The sequence below is a fragment of the Mus musculus genome, chromosome 3, assembly GCF_000001635.26.
Source record: "Mus musculus strain C57BL/6J chromosome 3, GRCm38.p6 C57BL/6J".
NCBI lineage: Eukaryota > Metazoa > Chordata > Mammalia > Rodentia > Muridae > Mus > Mus musculus.
Genome location: NC_000069.6, coordinates 27,519,136 through 27,540,157, shown reverse-complemented (window position 1 = coordinate 27,540,157; position 21,022 = coordinate 27,519,136). Strand labels below are relative to the sequence as shown.

Sequence of the window (21,022 nt, the reverse complement as noted above, 5' to 3'; positions counted from 1 at the left end):
GGTTCCACTCTCTAGTTTGCTCTCCTGATTTCTCAGGGTATATACCTAAAAGCAATTAAACATTAACTCCTGGAACCATGAAAGTTTCAAAAACTCTCACCATGCCTTAAAATGGTTCTTATATTAGTATCCATGGTGACGACTTTAACTCTCCCGGGTAATGCTTCATGCTGTTGAGAGCATTTGCTAGCCTCCCGACACATGTTAGTATATTTATTTATTTATTCCCCAAGTGCTGGGATTAAAGGTGTTCTCAGCTTAGTATATATAGTTAATGTAAACACATTGTTTCTGAATATGGCTACACTTCTCTCACATTCTGTAGTCTGCACTGGTGCTCTTGTAAAGCTGTAAGTTGTAAGGACATCATAGTACAGTTCTACCTTTGAGCAACTGAAATATTGTTAAATTATGTAACTGCCTATACTTTCCTGCTCCATACTTTCTTGCTTTTAGTTCATCATCCACAGAAATTATGGTTAGTTCCCTCCCTCTTTTTATGCTCAAATGTGACATAAAATTTATATGGTCACTGAATATTTAAGAAATCCTATTCCGGAAAGATATTTGGATATTTTATGTTGATGACTAAATATAATATTTAAAAATCAAATTTAAAACTTCTTGGGGCTGCAGAGGAGGCTCCATGGTTGGGAGCACCTCTTGCTATTGCAGAAGACCAGAATTTGGTTCCCAGTATCTTCACTGGAATCCAGTTCCAGGTGTTCCAACCTCGTCTTCTGACTTCTGTGGTGCCTGAACACATGTGGCCCACACATAAGGTCTTTTATTTTGGGGGGGGGGGGGGTGAGACAGGGTTTCTCTGTGTAGCTCTGGCTGTCCTAGAACTCACTTTGTAGACCAGGCTGGCCTTGAACTCAAAAATCTGCCTGCCTCTGCCTCCCAAGTGCTGGGATCAAAGGCGTGCGCCACCACCGCCCAGTGATCTTTTACTTTTACCAAAATGAGAAGAGGAGTAGAGAGCTAGCTCAGCAGTTAAGAGCACTGGCTGCTCTTCTGGACATCCTAGATTTGATTCCCTCCACCTACATGGTGACTTAACAATTGTCTCTACCTCCAGTTCCAGGATCTGACACTCTGTCAGACTCTGTGGGCACACATGTGGTGCACAAACATGTTTGCCAGCAAAATACTCGTGCACATAAAATAAAAATTAAAAAAAAAATGTAAGTGAGTTTCTCCCCTAAGACCATAAGAACATCACAGGTTCCTGTCATCTTCTTTCCTAGTTTGAAGTGTCCGGGTGTAGCAGGGACACACGCTTTTGTCTTCTACACATCGCTCAAGAAGAGAAGTTTGAAATGGTAGCTGTTAGCTTAGCTGTAGATTGCCAAGACAGCTCTTCTTCTTCACATACCTGTCCCCTCATTTTATGTCTGGCTCCTCTTAACAACAATTTGTCATTTTATTCTCTTTAATCATTTCCTCCAATCCTTGACGCTTTCTCAGGCCTCAAGAAACTTTTTAGGTCATGGTTAACTCTGTACGTTCCAATAGAAATATTGTTGCATCTCCAAGAAGAGCGATGCTTTTAAATGTCATGCGCCTATGTATACAAGTAAAGGAGTGTTTCATCTATTCTCTTATATGTATTGCATCTACTAAAGACACTGAGAAAGACAAGGTCATATTTCCTTATAAAGTTTCCAGCCCATGAAGTCTTCAGATAACCTTGTCTTTTTCATTTTTCACCATAACGAGTGGGAAATTCTAAATGCACTGTATTGTTTGTAATAACTGATGACTCCTGGAAGAGTTGGAAAGGAATACAGATACTGCAAACCAATCATGTATCCTGCATTGCGTAAAGTATATAGTAATACTTTACATTGTTTCCTCCAGGGGTCACGGTGGCAGATGTAAACTAAGCTTGTATCCTTGCACACGTTCATTCTAGAAATTATCCCCCTGTATGGAATGTCGAGCTACGTCACCCGAGAAGACCAGTACAGCAAGCCTCCACATAAGAAGCTGAAGGACCGCCAGATCGACCGCCAGAACCGCCTCAACAGCCCACCTTCCACCATCTACAAGAACAGCTGCGCCACAGTGTACAATGGCTACGGGAAAGGCCACAGTGGAGGGAGCAGTGGAGGTGGGGGAGGTGGCAGCGGCGGTGGACCTGGGATCAAGAAGACAGAGCGAAGAGCGAGGAGCAGCCCAAAATCCAGTGATTCTGACCTGCAAGGTAATGGCATGGACAACAGCATCTGGAGGGCCCCATCTCTCCCAGGGGAGCTTTATCTCAGGTGGGCGGTTCTTTCCTGGTGACAGGTGGGTTGACCTTTCTTAGTAAGGAAAGACTACTATAATGGTTATTTTTTTGATTTATGTGATTATTTTATTTTAAACCACTCTGCCATGTAACTTATCGACTTCATCTCAGAAACAGTACTGGATTGTTTTCACTGTGGTCCGCTTCTGCTGTCTCACACTACACTGAGAGATATAGAGGAAATCAAATTGAATATTTTTCTAGCAAGCATGGGCTAATTCCAATCCCAAGTAATTACTACTCATGATAATAGCTGTAGTTATTTGATATTCAGCGGAGTTGGTCATGCATGGCAGGAATATGTTCTTGTTCAGTTTCAGGTAAGGGTGTCTGCCCCTGAATGTCCTTTGGCATCTCCTCTGAGCCTTTCACAGACCAATACGAGGTGGAGAGTCAGGCTCACTGAGAGCAGAGACAATGCTCAGAAGGGCAATGCACTTTGAAGGTTAATCTTGTGATGATAGATAGGTGGGGCTGGGGGAGGGCGTGCTTCTGTTTAATTACATTTTTAGGTAGAATTTGGAGGCAGTTATTTTTGTTGCAACAGGAGAAAAAAACAGTCTTTTTCTGTACACATAGAAAAGGCTGAAAGACTATAGACTTTTATAGACAAGTGAATATATGGCTGAAAACATGTAGACATCAGATAATGAATCAGATAATGTTTTGAGAACTGTATGAGTTTATAAATCTAAATAAGTACTGGGAAGTAAAGGACAAATGTCAGACACAGATAACTGATAAAGCACCCAGCCCTTTGTGTGTATATGTGTGTGTGACTGTGTGTCTGTCTGTATGTGAATGCGGTGTGTATGTGGGCAGGTATATGTGCTAATGTCAGTGTGGTTGCTTATTTCTGGACGCGCATACAAAGGCCAGAGGAGGACACTGAGTGTCTGACTTGCTCTCTCTCTCCCTTACTCCTTTCAGAGAGGGCCTTTCCCTGAACCTGGAGCTAGGTTGGCAGCCAGGAAACACCAGTGATCCTCTTGTTCCTGTGTGTGTATGTGTCTGTGTGTGTGTCTGTGTGTGTGTGCACGCACCTGGGTGTGCCTGCCCATGCCTAACTTTTTCTGTAGGCACTTGGATTCCTCTTCCTGTCCTCATGCTTGCAGCAGGCAGGCACTTTATCCACTAAGCCAGGGAAGGCTGGCACACTTTAGTACAGTTCCTCGTATTGTGATGACATAACCATAAAATTATTTTCATTGTCAACTCATAACTGTAATTTTGCTACGATTATGAATAATAGTATCTATGAGTTCCAGTGGTCATAGGCAAGCCCTATGCAAGAGTCATTTGACCCCCCAGGCTGAGAACCACTGCACTAAGCCATCTCCAGCCCCAACCCTTCCTTACTATGGTTCATAGAACAGTGGCTCTGACTATGACAACATTTGTGACTAAAGAAGGTTATGTACATTTGCATATCTATGGAAGATTGTCATCTGACAGGAAATTCTGGTAGGCCATTTGCAATTGATAAGTTGTAGCATGAGAAAAGGCAGCTGCCGTGACTGTGGCTCTTGTGGATTGTTTTGATTTTGTCCTTTATCACCTTTTTCTTCCCTATTCCATGCAGTCGTTGTACTCTCACTACAAAGCAGATAGTGTGTGAAAGAGTCTTTCAAACAGCTCTCACGTGAAGGTACTGGGTCTGGTGTGGAGCGTTTCTTTCTCAGAGGGACAGGTCTTCTCTGTTGCTCAAGATGTACTTCATCCTCTCAAGCCGCCTTAGTTACAGCTTCACTGCTGTGAACAAACACATGACCAAGGCAACTCTTAAAAAGGACAACATTTATTTGGGCCTGGCTTACATGTTCAGAGGTTCAGTCCATCATCATCTTGGTGGGAAGCAAGGCAGCACACAGGCAGGCATTGGTGCAGAAGAGCTGAGAGCTCTATAGCTTGATCCACAGGCAGCGGAAGGAGGTTGTGTTCTACACTGGGCACAGTTGAGCATAGAAGACCTCAAAGGACACCCCAGCCCCCTATTGTGACACATTTCCTCTATCAAGGCCACACCTCCTAATAGTGCCACTCCGCCATGGGGCACACATTCAGACATATGAGTCCTTGGGGGTCATACCTATTCAGTCCACCACAAAGACATAAACTATATTCCCACCTCATCCAACCATGTTTCTGGGATTATAGGCTCATACCACTGTGTTAAAACAACTTCAGTCAAATCACCCTACAGTTGCTGTTTGGAGTTGGTTTTCCTATTTTAAACTATTTTATGTCTTGATTGACACATTGTTTGATCACTTTTCTGAAGTAATATGTCATTGAATATAAGGCACATTTTATCAGCAGTATTTGAGTTTAACCATGGCAGAATTTTTCTCTCTCTTGCTCTCGCTCTCTTGCTCGCTCTCTTGTGCTCTCTCTCTCTCTCTCTCTCTCTCTCTCTCTCTCACACACACACACACACACACACACACACAAAAATCAATACATACACACACACACAATTAGGCATAGATTACTAACAGGAGGAGTTTTCCCAGATATGAAAAGGGAATGTTCACGTTGCTTAGATGTAAGGGAAGTGATGTAGGTACTTAGGAGAAAAGCAAATAACTAAAAGCAAGTGAAAGATCATGGGAAAGATAACCCAGGAAGGAGGAGTGGCTGAAGCCCTGCAGAACTTAGTTCAAAACTTAGTGCAGCTGCCAATGTGCTTTGTCAAAACAAATTGTCATCCTCTCTGTGCAGTTTAATTATTTCAATGTCCCTAAGTGTGCTCTCTGCTCCAGCTGGCCTTGCACTGGCATCTACATTAACTACTCATGGGCGTACTGGGTGTTCACGAATTTTCATGTTTTCCCTCATGAGAGGATGCAGGTGGGATTGTTGGGAGGCACAGGGCCTTTTGTTGTATAGAATGCACTTTCTTTCTTAAGGGTGTGGTGAGCCCCCATTTGCTTTGGGTCTGCAGAACCCAGCATCCAGGAGGAAAGGGGCAGATTATCCCCTATGCTCGCTGTGTTTCCTCTTCCCTGTCCTTTGCTCATGCCTTCAGGGCTAGCCAGTCCTCTGCACATGCCTTACCCGTGAAGTAGAAATCAGATGGGGGCTGCTGAGGTGGCTCGGCTGCTACCTCGTCCGTGAGTGTTTTTGATCACTCTTAAGCTCTCAAAATGCCCTAATTAATATTAAACTGCAGCTAACACTATTATGGTTTACATATGTGGTTTGCTCAAGACCAGGGTGTAGCCTTAATCCTAGCAAGTGGGTTGTGGTATCTTTTTACATTCTGCTCCTGGTTGGTGTATTGTCTACATTTTCAGAGAAGAACAATATCATTACTTCCTAGTCGCTCAGTTTTCAGGGGGTCAGCTTTAGTCATTTACTTCTTAGCTGCTTACAGTTAACAAGTGGCTTTGAAAAGGGGTGGGTAGGGACTAGGGGTGTGACTCAGTGTTAGAGTGTCTGCCCAAGCGTGCCTGACACTGGGGTGCAGCCTTAGAACTGGGGCAGGCAGCAGGGAGAGGGCACACTTTCAGTTTGTGCAGTTGAAACTACCCTGAAGGACTATAGTGGGCTCAGTCATAAAGACACATAGAGGCAGTTGATAGCCAATTTTTGTAAAGTCCTGGGTCTCAGTTATCCGTTTCAGAAGCACAAATAGGGCCTTGAACCAGAAATGCCTCTACCTCATTTCAAGGCAGTGGTTCTGGCTTCATGATCCCCAACCCCAAAAAAGAGGGAGGGGCTAATACTCACAGAAGGCAGAAGGCAACTCTTGTAATTTGAAGGACTGCTAGAGAACAGACTGTTCACCAAGGGCACACAGGGCACAGTAACACCTGTATCTGTTTTATTTCCCACCTTGCCAGTGCTGTGCTTAGCACACAGTAGGTCCTCAGTGTATGTTCACATTCTTTTGTAAGTGAACTCCAAGTTCTGAACTATGTTTCCCAGAACCAGCTTCTCTTTGAATAGGTGCAGCCGCAGAGCCATTTTGCCTTCCTGGAGCTAATTGCTGCAGTTGTAAAGGAGTGCTCTGAGTGCTTCCGTTTATCCTCCTGTCTTTGGCTTCACCTGCAGGCAAACAAGTCAGTGGTCCTAAGCCCAGCACACCCTCAGAGCCTGACGGAATCCCTGTTTCCTTGTTGTCCCTGGATATGACACGGGCAGAGCACAGTTGGGACTTTAGCAGTAGACACTCAAGGCTTTGCTGTCCCTCACTAAGGACTTGCCTTTACCATTCCTTGTATTTCCTCTCTCCTCATCTGTAAATGGATAATTTAATTCCCATGATTAGATAGTTTAAAATAGCCCACCTTTCCTCAGTGCGACGGTAGCTTTTAGGACTGCGTATTCATTGTCCCCATGTGCGTGGGACTCTTTATTTCATAAGATCACCTTCATCAAGGCAGGCTCCTCTCCGTCTTCTCTGATGGCCTTTTCCTTTCCCTCCAACCTCCTTTCTATCGAATTTCTGATCTGTCTATCCCACCTCTTAAATGCTAAGGCTACAGGTAGCACCCAGGCTCCTGGTTTGTGGGTGCTGGGTTTTGAACTCAGATTTTCATGATTGCTAGGCAGGCACTGGGCCAGCTGAGCCACATCTCCAACCTTCTTTTTCTCTCCCAACTACCTCCCTTGTGTTTCTACTCTTGTAAGCCAGAGGGCTTCCTTAACTTGCACCCTTATTGTTATGGAGGCTTAACCTGAAACTTGGACCCCTGCCCTGAGACATGCTTCCAGGTTGTCCTGGGATAGAGCAGCATCCCGCGCCCTGGGGCTGGTGGTAGACTTGGTATGAGGCATCCATGGCCTCAGTGTGGGAATTGGTTTGAAAGAACTCTTTTAACTTCTCTCATGAACCCTGTCCTCAGGGTGTCTCTGTCTCTGTCTCTGTCTCTCTCTCTGTGTGTGTGTGTGTGTGTGTGTGTGTGTGTGTGTGTGTGTGTGTGTGTGTGTGTGTGTCATAAGCTCCATTTAGGAGTCCTCTGTTTCCTCCTGTTCCTTTTGAGCCATTCAGAAGAGATCCCTTGCATCTTAAGGGCTATCCTGTTCTCCATGTTATGGCTACATACAGCTAAGTCAGATCTTCCCTCCTGAGCCTCAGAGGAGCCCTCATTGTCTGCAGTGTCTGAGCTGTCTGCATGCAGTTGTGTCTGCATCCCCTGCTGTGTGTAATAAGTCAGAGGTCCTACTTGACACTCTACAGTTTATCCCATTCCACTGGTATGCTTCAGAATTCTCTCCTGCTCTGTTTTTTTCCAGTTCCTCTATGTAGTAAATTCCAACTCAGTCCTTCCAGAAACAGCTCAGAAATGCGTTTCTCTGTGAAGCCTCTCTCCTCAGGATGTCAGGTAGCAGATGCATTAATGTGAGGCCTCTCTTTCTTCTCAAGGTATTAAGTAGCAGAGTAAAAACAAAGCCACAACTGCTTTCCTCTGTTCCTCTCTTCTTCCAGCATTTGAGTCTAGATTGGTGCTTGGACGTTGACTTCAGATCTTCAAGAATAAGAGTGGAAAATTTTTTGTTTTTACATGCAGATTGTTGTGTGAGAGCAAGGGCCTTGAGCCTGCTCTGAGGGCACCATCCATCGTGGCTGCTCACCCCAGAGGCTGAAGTCAGCCTCACTCCTCAGTGAGAGTAAGCTTAATTCTTTCCATTCAATCCCAGCAGAAGCCAAGGTGTGATTGATATATTCAGATGTTAAGCTGTTTCTCAGTGGGAGTCAGTTCTCCGACAGAGTTGTCCTTCCAAGGTAAAGGGACCTGCTGGGAAGGGTCTAGGAAGGACTATATAAAATAAGACTTAAAAAAAGCTGTGGGCTGAAAAGATAGCTCAACGGTTAAGAACACCAACTGCTCTTTTAGAGGATCCAGGCCTGATCCCCCTCGCCCACATGACGGCTCACAACCATCCACTTCCAAGAGGGTTCAACTCCCTCTTCTTGCCTGCATGGATACTGCTTACATGTGATACACTGATATGTATATAGGCAAAACCTCACAGATAAAAGTAAATAAGTCTCAAGGAAAAAGGAAAGTCAAGTTAAGCTTTGATGAGGACCTGATATCAATAACATAAAAATACCTGCCAGGTATACTGGGACATGCTTCTGTCCCCAGCACTGGTAAGGTTGAGGTGGGAGGGTTGCCCATTCAAGGCCGACCTCAACTATATAAGGAGACCTTGTCTTTAAAAGCCAAACCACACACACAAGCACGCACGCACGCACGCACGCACACGCACGCAGCACGCACGCATACGCACGCACGCATACGCACACGCACGGTTGTAGAGACTGGAAAGATTATTCAGTGGGGTCCAGCTATAAGGCAGCCAACAGCACCCTATGGGCACTGCAGGTATATGGTGCCCATATATGCAGCAAAACACTCGCATACATAAAAATAAAAACTCATGTTTAAGCACCCAGTTCAGAACAGGCCCATTAATCCTGAGCACAGGTGAGTAGGAAACACGTAAGGAGAGGAAAGTGGAGGGAGGGCTAAGTGTGATTTCGCTTGCGTGGTAAACTCTGTGATCCGCGCAGCCTATGCCAGCAGCTTTCCCCATCCCTAACTGGAGTGAGCATGACTCCTGGTGTGTTAACCTGTGCTCTTTCAAAACATACTAGGGTTGAGAGATTATCACACACACACCAAGTGACACACTATTAAATAAACAAGGGTGTTACCTTGGATAATGTTAGGGTAGTTCTTATCAGGACCCTGATTCTTTCTTTTAGATAACTTTTTTTTTTTTTAATTCAGGGTCTTTTATTATGTAGCCCTGACTGTCCTACCCTCAGTAGCCTGTTTGGAGTGACTTGGCTGATGTTAGTAAATTCTGGACTGTCCTGTGCTTGGCCCACTGTTAGAGATGAAGCTGGTTTGAAGTGGTAAGGTTAGCAGAGCTTGCCCACCTCACTGGTGGCTCCTTTCTTCTTTCACACAAGCTTTCCTGTCTGCATTGGGAGTGCAGGAGCAGGGTCTGAGGGGCGTGTACTGCCCTCTGCATTGGTCCTATAGCTATTCAGGTTGCTTCCTGAGCGCCGCTATTGGTGATGTAAATCCTGATGCTTGCTTGCCTTCTGCCTCCTGCCTGTAAATCTTAACAGGGCAAAGATATCAAGAAAACATGACAAAATAAAAACCATTAAGTGAGCTCAGGTTCCTGGAATCCACCCACTGGGTCTGCCAAGTACAGTCTGGAAGGTGCAAATAGTCTGAGCAAGCCTGAGCAGCTCTTTAGGTTTCCAAAGGACAATGCGGATCCCTGGATCAGAGTGGGAAAGGCATCTGGCTGGAAACCGGGCAGTTAACACCTCCTGGCCTTGGTTGCCAGCTCCAGCCCCTCAGCCTGGGCAGCCTCAGAGACGCTCTGATGAGGGCCACGCTGACTTAGGGCCTGGTCTTTTGTGGGGTGGGAAAAGAAGATTGAGGGACAGAAGGGTGTTCGTAAGGCATAGCTGTGAGATTTCCGACTGGCCGTTCTTCTCTGAGGTCCAAGAGCACAGGAATCAGACTCAGAATAGCTTTGAAGTCCATCCCCCACCCCTCACTGGGGTACTGGCTTGACTGATACAAAGACACTCTTGGCAGCTCAGCAAAGAAGAAAATGGCCTTCCAAGCTCTCAGCCACTGGAGTGCTATCCTTGTTACACCGTGTCACATCCCTTGCCTTGCCTTCTTTCCTCCCTGTATTTTTGTTATACTGTGTAAACTTTAAAGATAGTGCCCACCTGACTCCTTGCAGGTGAGTTGCTGATGCTTTTGAGGTATGAGTCCCACAGGCCTAACCTCTTAGCTCATGCTGGAAGCTGGGCAGTTTTTAGCCTAAACACAAGAAGACGACATGCAGAAAATACCGATTCTTCTTTGGAAGCCAGTGTTCACAGAAGTTTGAGGGCAGAGAGCTTTCCCCACATGTAGTACTTAGCTCTGCAGTCCTATATTATTTTCTCTGCCTTGTGACTTTCTTGGTCACTGACCAGAGCAGCATTTAGATGATGTCATAACCCGTTTCGGCAGAGTGCATGCCATTCCCAAGAAGCCCTTAAACAGCATGTAGATCCAATGCTATGGTGTGCTTCTGGTATCTGTGTAACATTCAATTTGATGGATTGAAACATTCATTTTGCTAAAGTAGGTTCTAAGTTTAACTGGGTTAGAGGTCAGCAGCAACAGCAGTGCGCTACACTTAGAAGTGAGGTCACTTGTCAGAGTTCCTCCCTGCCTGTCAGTGGTCAGTGTCTCGTGTGAGCCAAGTACCCCTGGCCTTGAAAACTAATGTCCCAGAGCTTCACGTCCTTCTCAGCTATATAAAATGGGTGTGACCAAAGTAGCTCAGAGGGCTGCCCCCACTTCTCTGTGTGATCGTAGACGACGCTCACCAAGGGCTTTAAAAATTTTAAGTGTCACGGAAAAAGGACCATGACATTTTCCTGCCTCTGAGAATTTCTTCCTATCAGGCAACCAGGGAGCCAAGCCTCCTGCCGTCTGGGTCAAAGTGATTGATTGTGAAGGTCTGAACAAGAGAGGGAGGACATTCTGAGGTGTGTCCCACAGAGCCTAAGGGCTGAATTCCAGCTGTGTTCCTCCTGTTCCTCCCGCTTCTTGACTCTGGCTTGTCTGTGGGCCTGAGGAGCGACTTTAGGCCAGGCCAGTTTGACTCTGAGCCCACTCAGACTGTGGAGCACTTTAGATGACTTTGTTGGAGGGACAGTTAACTGGCCCTAACCTCAGGTGACACCATCTTTCTTCTCCCCCTTGTACAGTAGAGTAAATGGCTGTGACATCTGAGATGTTCTAGGGCAGTAAGCTAACTAGATAATTAGTTCACAAAGACTTTTACCATGGGTACCATATACTGTCACTTTGGCCATCTGCAGTCACACCATCTGCCTGGATGCACCACATGTGCAGGTGGGGTGCCATGCCATGGAGCCTGTACTGTAGATTCAGAAGCCATTTCTATTACTCTCGGCGGGAACCTTAGCATTCCCGCAGATTTCCTATTGCTAGGTCAACGTTGTCATTGTTACTGTATCTCCTCCTTCCACTGGGGCGTGTGCTGGGCACACCACATGAACCGGCCCACTGAGAAGGCAGTGTGGGCTGCATCACAGTGGAACAACTGCAGTGAATCCTGCAGTTCTGCCCTTACTGTGCATCTCCGTTGTGATCAGCCATCACTCTCAGCCAGGCACACAGTGCCAGTAGGCTGTTAATTTGCTTCAGTTTCTGGTACTGTAGTGAGGCCTTAAGTTTCTGTGACATAGGCAACCTAGGGTGTGAACTAGAAAAGGTCCCTGGGAAAAAGCAGTACCACTGCCTTAGTGTGTGAGTTTTACACAGTAATGGGCACTGATGCTCAGGAGTGGACTCTAGCTCTAGTGTTTTCTCTGGTGTGGAACTTGCATTTAGGCCGCTTTCTTTCCCCCTCACCCTTCTAAATAGTAACTGCTTGTGTGTGTGTGTGTGTGTGTGTGTGTGTGTGTGTGTGTGTGTGTGTGTGGTGTGTGTGTGTGATGTGTGTGTGTGTGTGTGATGTGTGTGTGTGTGTGTGTGTGTGTGTGTGTGTGGTGTGTGTGTATGTGTGTGTGTGTGTGTGTGTGGTGTGTGTGTGTGATGTGTGTGTGTATGTGTGTGTGTGTATGTGTGTGTGTGTGTGTGTGTGTGTGTGTGTGTGATGTGTGTGTGTGTGTGTGTGTGTGGTGTGTGTGATGTGTGTGTGTGTGTGTGTGTGTGATGTGTGTGTGTATGTGTGTGTGTGTGTGTGTGTGTGTGTGATGTGTGTGTGTGTGTGTGTGTGTGTGTGTGTGTGTGTGTGTATGTGTGTGTGTGTGTGTGTGTGTGTGTGTGTGTGTGTGTGTGTGCCTCTGCACAGGACATACATACCTATATGCTGGCAGAGGACAGAGCACAGCCTGGGGTACTGTGTCATCCACCTGTCCACTTGGATTTTTTAATTATTGCTTTGGGTCGTGTTTGTTCTGAGTGGCTGGGACAGGCTCTCCGTCTGGCCTGGATCTCACTGATTTGGCTAGGCAGACTCCAGGGATGCTTGTCTCTGGCTCCTCAGGGCTGGCATCTCAAGTGTGTGCTGTTAACTCCATCTCTGTGTGTTTGTGACACGCGTCCTAGTGATTTAACTCAAGCGCTAATAAAGTCCAAGGCAAGTCCATCACTGAGCAGTCCCTCTTGCTTCTCTGTAGCTGCATCAGAAGGAAGGGTCTTTCCATCTTGGACTACTTGTTAGAAGAGGGCAGAAGTAATCCTGTTCTAATGGTGGTGGGGATGGCCTGCCCTAAGTACAAAGGAGAGTGGTTGGCTCAAGAGGAGGGAAAGAAGGAGGGTCCTAGTGCAGTGGCACCTGAAGTAAAAGTGGGAGTGGCCAGGAAGATTAGAGTGTGGAGAAAGGTGATTTGGAATAGAAAGGGGTTTTGTAGTCCTGTGCTGTGTGTTCCTTCTTCCCACAGAGGCCAGGCTAGGCCAGGAAGACAGCATAAAACCTGTTCTAACCTGAGAGCCTTTACCAGAAGGTCTACACGGAACAGTCTTCCATGGGAAGAAAACCACTTTTCTCTCTTGGGTTTTCTTGACCATTCCAGCTTACCCTGACTTCACAATCAAATTCCAAGTCAGTTCTTGGGGCTGGAGATGCAACTCAAATGAGCCTGTGGTTACCCAGCCTGTGAGAAACTCCGGGTCTGAGCCGCAGCACAAACTGAGCATGCTAGTCTGTGTCTGTAGGCACAGCTCTCAGGAGGCAGTGCAGGAAGATCACAGGTTTAAGATTAGATATGTGGTGAGTCAGAGCCAATCTGGACTGTTGAGACCCTGTCCAGAACAAACAAATAAATAATTCTTTAATAAAATTGAAGAGCTGTGCATTCAGAATACTACTCAGTGTTGTTTATATCATGCTTTAGAGTTCTGATGTATTTAAAATCTAGAATCAGAATTTTTCTAATTTTTGGTTTGAAGTTGAAAATTGGACTGAACAAAGAGGGAATGACCATGTCTGCTTTATCCTGGGTAATTTTGCCCTTCTTAAAAGCAATCCTCATTAGTTCGAAAGGTATCTTACATCCTCTGGCAAACAGAACTCACTCTCAGGTTACTGTTACATGTAATAAAGGGAACTTTGTGTAGTATTTTTGTGAGCCCACTGTTGCCAGAGCCATCCCGTGAAAGGGGCATGCAAAAACTGTACAGGAACCAGATCTACCCGTGACTTCTCAAACAAACCTTTCCTAAGTGCGTTCATGACCTAATTCACGTGGTGAACTTCCAGTCACCTCTTGAAAAGACAAATGAGATAGAACAGTAAGAGTCTTAGACCAGGGGGCTAGGGAGACGGCCATATTTTAGGTTCACGGCGTTCCTCACAACTATGTGAGTGCCTTGCCAAGCACATTTAAAAAATTAATATGTAGTCCTTGGGGAAGATTGTTCTTTGCTGCAGTATTGCTCCAAAGAGTCTCATGTGAGATCAGAATCTCTTTGACACCCTGTTGAGAAAATTAAGTTACTTAAGTGAAATGGGACTATTGGTGTCCACCCAAGTTATTCAGTGAGCAAGTTGTTTGTTTGTTTGAAGTATATTTGACTTCGGTACAATTTATGGTATTGCTTATTACTTGCACCATAGGACGATGACTCAAATTTACAGACTGCTCTTTGATTAGAAAATGGTGTTTTCAGCTCAGAGGAGAATTGCGGGTATGTCAAGCATTGTGATATTTTAACCTCTGACTGCCAACGTCTCATGCCTGAAGGCAAAACTGTCCCTTTTGAGTTAGAAAGTCCCTACCTGGAGGGAACTCGGGTTTGCAATTTAGTTTTGAGCATTTGATGCTCAAGAAGTTTAGGATGCTCAAAATTAAATAGCAAATCTCAATTCCATCCAGAGAAAAGTCCAGCCTAGTCCTGGCAGGTCTGACCTCCATCACTTTTCCTGGGCTCCTTTTTGTCCAGTGCCTCTTGTCGGGTTGTACTGACTACCATCCATGGAGAATTTGAACACAATAGATCACAAATGGGTGTGTTGCTAGTTTCCTGTGACTAACAAATTACCACAAAGCTGGTGGTTTAAAGCCACAGGAGACCACCATTGTTTCCTCCTGCTGAGATCTTCTGGATTCCACTTTTTAGGGGTCTGAGGTCCTATTTGTGTGTCACTAGGCTTAGCCAGCTTATAGGGCGAGGCTCCCTCCAGAGGCTCACTGGGAGAAAATAATCTGATTACCTTTTGTAGCCACAGCTGAATGCTAGCATCCCCTTGCTTGTGCACACATCGCTAGCATCTCCTGGTCTCCCGTTCTGTCTTCGTGGAGCTTTCTCTCCTATATGTGGAGTCTCCCTCGGCTGCATCCGTGTAATAATGCATGCGGTTTTATTTGGAGCCCACCTAGAAAACCCAGGGAATTTTTCTCGTCCTAGTACCCCTCGCATCACATTCCCCAAAGACTGGACTTCATCAGCTAACACATCCATTCTGATGGCTGGTGTCTGGCTGTCCTTTCAGAGGCCGCTTCAGCCCACCCCAGGGCACTTCCAGCATCTCTGTTTTAAAAGTGGAACCAGAATGGACTCTTATCCTCATGTTCTGTTTAGGTCTGATTGACAAATTCACTCATTCAGGGTTGGCCATAGGATTTGAGGGGTAAGGTGTGGGGCAGCGCATGGATCTGTTTCTAGTAACACAGGCCAGGCGTCATCGGCAGGGCTGCCTCCTTTCTGGAGGGAGGCAGTGCCCTAATAGAAAGACGAGCATAGGTGAGCCATGCAGTCAAGTTCTCAGATTCAATTCTGGGACATATTTCCCTTGTGTGATTTTATGGTCAGCTTTTATTACTGGGACAAGTTACCAGAGAGAAGTAACTGGAAAAAAAAAAAGAAAAGAAAAAAAGAGAGGAAGGTTTGGCTTGGCCCCTGGTTCAGTTCATGACCTGCTGGCTCCATTGCTCTCAAGCCTAGGGAGGGGCAGGGTCTCATGTGGAAGGAGGTAGCCTGGGAAAGCCACTCACCTTGTGTCAGCCAGAGAGCATAGCAAACAATGCATTACAGATACAAATAATGCCATTTCTCAGGAAATGGCAAATCTCCCCAATTTGGGATGTATGTTTTCTTTGAAAAGGAAACAAGTCAGTTTTTACCTAGCAGGAGACTCATTAAAGTTATATATATTTTAAAGCACTTAGTAAATCTAGTATTTCTTAAGTATTTAACACCTTCTGAGGAGACCCACAGTGGCTGGCCCTGGTGACTTTAGCAATGAGTCCCACTGTCTTCTCCTTGAGAACTGCTAGCTACATAGAGGTTGTTGGGCCTGAGCTTGAGAAAGCATTGTCAAGCCTTCATGTTTTAAGTGTCACTGAGCAGCACATTCAAGTCTCAGTGTCTTCTCGTGGTTTTAGTAATTACTGCTGTTACAACAAAGTTGAATTTTATTTTTTCACCCTTGGGCAGGTATTTTGCCTAACTTGGGACAACAGAAACTTTTAAACTACGTGAGATAGTATTTGATACACATCACACCCTCTTCCTACAGAATTACAGAATTCTGTCAAATTTGGCGGGATATGTATGTGTTTATGCGCGGATCTGTGTCTATATGCATGGACATGCATGTATGTACACACATGCATGCACATTACTGTCCGAGCGCCGTCAAGGCTTCTGCATCATCAACTGGATGATCAGGTTAGTCTCTACTGTGAGTCTGCAGAGCTGTAGAACATTCTTAAACAAGAGGCTGGCGGGAGCCGGGGAGGTCAGACACAAAGCCAGGCTTGTGCAAATCAAGGGAGAAGAAACTATCTAGAAGAAAAACTTTTGACCAGACTCAAGAACTCAGCTAGATTTTAGAGTTACTGTCATGACTGATAATGTTAGGGCGGCAGATGCCATGGCTGTCTGCACATGGGAAAAGAGAAGATAGAGTTAAGCCAAGCCTGAGGCCCTGCAGCCTGGTTCCAGTACAGCCCGTTGGACTGTGTGCTACGTGCTTAGGATGCTGCAGGCATCTCCATGAAGGTGAGGAGCAGCCAGGGTACCAGACTGCATGGCCCCGCTGGAATAGCTTTTGCAGTCTTACTTTCAATGGGTCTCGAGCTCTGTCTAAGCTTTGTTGCTCCTCCCACCCCTGTGAGCCTGGAGTTTATGTTACTTAGCGTGTTCTTTCCAGAAGATCATCAATCACAGCGTATAGGGTGCCCTGCCAGTTCCTTTTGGAACCAATTTAGATGAGAAAAAATACAGGACTTTGGACAAAATCTCAAATGTGTCTGGTAAGTCATTTTACTTACTATTTGAGAGCAACTCTGGAGAGTGAAGTATACTTTCCACTGAGTAGAATTTGCCTTTTCTTGTGGACCACACTGTGGAAATATGTTGCTATTTTAAATGTGGACAGTATGGCTTACTGCCTTCGGTATCGCCTGCTGTCTGGAGTGATGTTCCACTCTGAGGTCCTGATGACTGACTGGCCACAGTAGAAACAAGGATGGTTTGAACTGCAGTGGCGGAGCTGACCAGGACATTTTCCTGAGCCTTATGTGGCTCCTCTGGGCCCTGGGCCAGGCACACCGCCTTTGGGGAGAACATTTTATCAGACACACCCTGTCGCAATTCCTCCGACATATTAATATCATATATGAAAACTTAGGAATAGAAATTTAGTTACTAGTTTCTAGATATCCAAAACATACTTCATGAAATGTGACTTTTTCTAAATTTTCCTTTCAGTGTTTTAGACAGGTGTGTGTGTGTCTGTGTGTGTCTGTTTATATATATGTGTGTATATGTACATTCAGGTTTGTGCATGTGTGTGTATGTATATGTGTGTGTGTATATATGTGTGTGTATATATATATATATATGTATATATGTGTGTGTGTATATATATCCATGTGTGTGCATGTTTCTGTGCATGCATGTGTTGTGTTCATATACATGAACATTTCCATCTAGCTTACATGTGTAAAATGGAATTCTTATTTTTCCACCAGTCTCTCTGCTGCCAATTTATTATACACAGAGCAGCCAGGTAGATCTTGTCCCATCCATCGCCCATATTTCCCTTTCAAACCTAACATGGAGTCAGATGCTTTTGCCAACAAGAGGCTGTGTCTCCCTCTTCCACCAGTTGCTTTACTGCTCTCAGTTCTCACCCATACCACCCTGGGGCCCTGGGCCTCTCTCTCCTGCTCCTTGAACAATGGGGTCATCTCTTCTGACCTTCCTCTCTTAGATCGAATGGTTTGGAGTCAGAAGAGCCGTGCTGGATAACTGCAGCCACATGGCCTTCCTGCCCCACACTACCACCTGACCATTTGTGCCTGTGCTCGTTGTCTAAAGCCCTCCAAGAGTGCTCACCCCTTGAATATATCTGAAACAGACTGGGCTGGCAGAAGTTCAAGTGTGGAGCTTACACCAGGGCACTTCTAAACATCTTTTATAGATTCTATACATTGCTGAGTTTGCTCTCTATTTAGAGTTTTGTTTTTCATTTTATGAGGCCGGGATTAAAAATACAGAATTTCATTGTAGTTGAAAAGAATCGTGAAGGAAAGAAAGAAAGAATGATAAGTGTATTACTCCAAACACCAGCACAAGGAATAGCTGAAATGAAACATTTTCTCTTTTGACACACTGAATGCTAGGTAAAAATTCCCTGTTAAGCCTGACCCATCCCCATGATAGTGGTTTTCCCTACACTAAGCCTTGCATCACATTCTGCTAAATAAATATGAGTTTTCGCCACCATCCCTTTGTGGCTGCCCACTGTTTTTTCTACCAGCATCCTTAGCTTCTATCCACAGTTAGAATCGGGAGCTTGCATTTTCTCTCTTCTCTCCTAACTCTTATTATGTTTCAGGTAACTCAGAAAGGTTAAAGCTTCCAGCATATATTCTTTACTACATCATCACAAGTGTTTCAGAGAAATCAATTCACCCTTTTCTTTCCATAGATTGAGAGTGCGTTTAGTCACCAGCTTTCCTGTGAATCCATTAACACTTTTGCAAAGAATAGACAGACAGACAGTCTTTGTTTTTCTTTTAATGATATGTTAGCTTTTATTAGTCAGCACCATTCCTGCTCAGAATGGATTTGTGTCTTCTTATTCTGCTGGAAAATAAGGTCAAAAATACTCCTTCCTAATTGTTACAAGGCACTGACTCTGCCTCTGTGCCCACTTGGCTCTGCTGGCAAGGGCAGCCTCACCTGGTCGCTCTGTTCTTACAAGAGTGTTTACAAAGTAAATGTTAGATCTGTGCCAGCAATAAAAATTGAGAGCAACCATATTCCAGATGTTAGCAACAGTGCAAGATGCAGCGTTACTCATGGAAGCACCGTGAAAGTGGTCTCTACCCGGTTACCATGTGTTTTGAAAGAAGGATAGACTCTTTCATCTTCGTCCAGAGATACCTTCGACAGTCGCATCTAGGAAGAGCAAGCTTTTGAGAGCTGTAGGCTAGCATGCAAGCTTGCTTCTGATCCCACATATCTGAGCAGAGGCCAGGCCTGCAGCTTCTGTTGATGTATTGCCCTGGCCCAGGTCAGCACTTGGTCTAAGCACAGACTAGTGATTTTTGGCTTCAGAAAGAAAGAGAAGAGAAGAGAAGAGAAGAGAAGAGAAGAGAAGAGAAGAGAAGAGAAGAGAAGAGAAGAGAAGAGAAGAGAAGAGAAGAGAAGAGAAGGAGGGAGGGAAGGGGGAGGTGAGAGGAGGGGGGAGGGAAAGGAAGAAAAGAAAGGAAGGAGGAAAGAAAGAAATCCTAGAAATATAAATTGAAAGAACAAGAGTTTAAAACTAAAAGTAAGTAAACAAATACATATATGTTTACTTAGAAAGCAGGTGTTATAAACTCAGGAGTCTGAAACAGGAGCATTGCAGGATTGGAACATTTCTCCTCAGGGTCCCGAAACACAGCAGAGGTGATAAGTTCGAGGGACATGGCCTCATGCTAGACAGAGGGAGACCATCACCTTTTAACTGCAAATGTTGTTTTCTGCTTAGGTAAATTTTGTTTTCATGGAGGGAGCATTCTTTATTGACACTTCTTGGTCTCTGCTGAAGGGCACAGTCCCATAGGCAGCCTGTGTCATCTCGTAGCCCACTTTCTTTCTTTCTCCCCCTCCTTGGTCTTTCCTTTCACTGCTCTGAAAATTAACACCTGCTGCTCACATCTACTTAACGCTGTTTTCCACTGGAGGCTGATGTTGAAAAACCAATCCTGGCAACCAGTGTGAAGCGAAATTTGGAAGACATCTTGCTTCTCAGGGACTTGCGAAAGCTGAAGTTATTAGAGGGGATTAGGGGCCACAGCTGGAGAGCAGATGGCCTTCCTGCACTTCTACAGTTGAAGGTAGTCAGAACCCTAGTAGGGCTCAAAGTTTCTGGACATTTGTCCAACGTGTTTCACCTGCTCCTGCTGAACTGTAACCCTGGCCGGTCCTCTGTGAGCTTCTAATTGCTGGATGTGGTACATCTTAATAGGTCTTTATTTAAGTGGCACCATTACAATCGGAGTTTCCTGCTCAACTTGATAGCCACCTCTTAATGACAGGCTTATCCTACCAAAGCTAGGAAAGTGAAAATAAGACTTTTACACTTCATCCAAGATGAAGGCATGCATAATTCAAGTTTGCAAGACTAGGCTCCCAGCACCCTAGACTGTTCAGTTTATTGTGACTGAATGCTGTTCCCCATCCCTCACTTCAGCTGTGTGTCCACATCTGATAAGAGCACTGCTGCACACACAAGTCACCGCAGTGCCTTCCCGTCGCCACTGCAGGCACCTTTCTCCCTATGCACCTTGCTTCCCCCAGGGGTTACCCCACTTCCACATGGACCTCTGGGTTCTGCCCTGTGATAACATGGGGGCCTTTGAGTAAGCACAGAGCAACTACTTGCGTCCTCAAAAACATAAGCCTGAGTCAACTGTAATGGTAGATTTCTGTTTTCTCCACAGAAAACCACTTCTGCCTAGTGGCTGCTGAGGTCAAGTTAGGATGCCGTCCAACTAGTACAGAGTAATTCATGTTTTGATTGGTTGGTGCTTTCCTTAAGAACAGAATCAGTATCTGCTACATGGTTGGTCCCTTCTTTGTCTTTGCTGGAAGACTTCAGAGAAACAGCTGCTGTCTTCTACAAATGTGAAGTGTCTGAAAGTGTAGGAAAACAGCTGGGCTCATTGATAAGTTCCACAGTTCTTGTACACTCTGTGCTCACTGTTACAGAAGAGAACACTCAGACATGTCGGGCGGAGTAACACTCCAAATGGCTACAGTTTATGGGCCGACCAAGTTTCGGTTCTGTTGGAACCAGTATGCACTTTTTCTCTCAAGCCACAGTCGGCTGCAAAAACATTCTGGTGTGCAATTATTGCCCAGTACTGAGTGCGTGCGCTAGCCTCTAGCCATCTCAAATGCCATATTTCTATGCATGAAAGGGGAGAATCTTGTGTTTCCAGCACATTGGTACAAATGCTCTGTAGAATTATCCCAGGCAATGGTCTCTTTGGCACCCAGCTTATGAGATAAGCTTCAATAGCTTTTCTGCGAATTTCTAGGTTGGGCTTCTGTAACTGAACGCAATAGAACAGTGTAAGCAAACCGGGACTTCCTCCCTCCCGCTTTGATGAGTCTGTACTGAACCTACTGCTGGGTCATATGCCAACGCTCTCACTTGAATCCGTAGCAGAGTCAGGTGGACCATTGAGAGGCTGGACTAGGAAAACAT

The 21,022-nt window shown here is 45.3% G+C and overlaps 1 protein-coding gene across 10 annotated transcripts in view; it reads left to right on the top strand.

Annotated features, from left to right (window-relative positions):
* Window positions 1-21,022, top strand: part of Fndc3b (fibronectin type III domain containing 3B) — a 295,173-nt gene that overhangs the window by 171,150 nt on the left and 103,001 nt on the right. For all 10 annotated transcript variants that reach the window (NM_001356953.1, NM_173182.3, XM_006535547.4 and 7 more), the window contains one exon: window positions 1,919-2,209. In NM_001356953.1, the coding sequence (NP_001343882.1) occupies window positions 1,919-2,209 (291 nt within the window). The remainder of the gene's footprint in view (window positions 1-1,918; window positions 2,210-21,022) is intronic.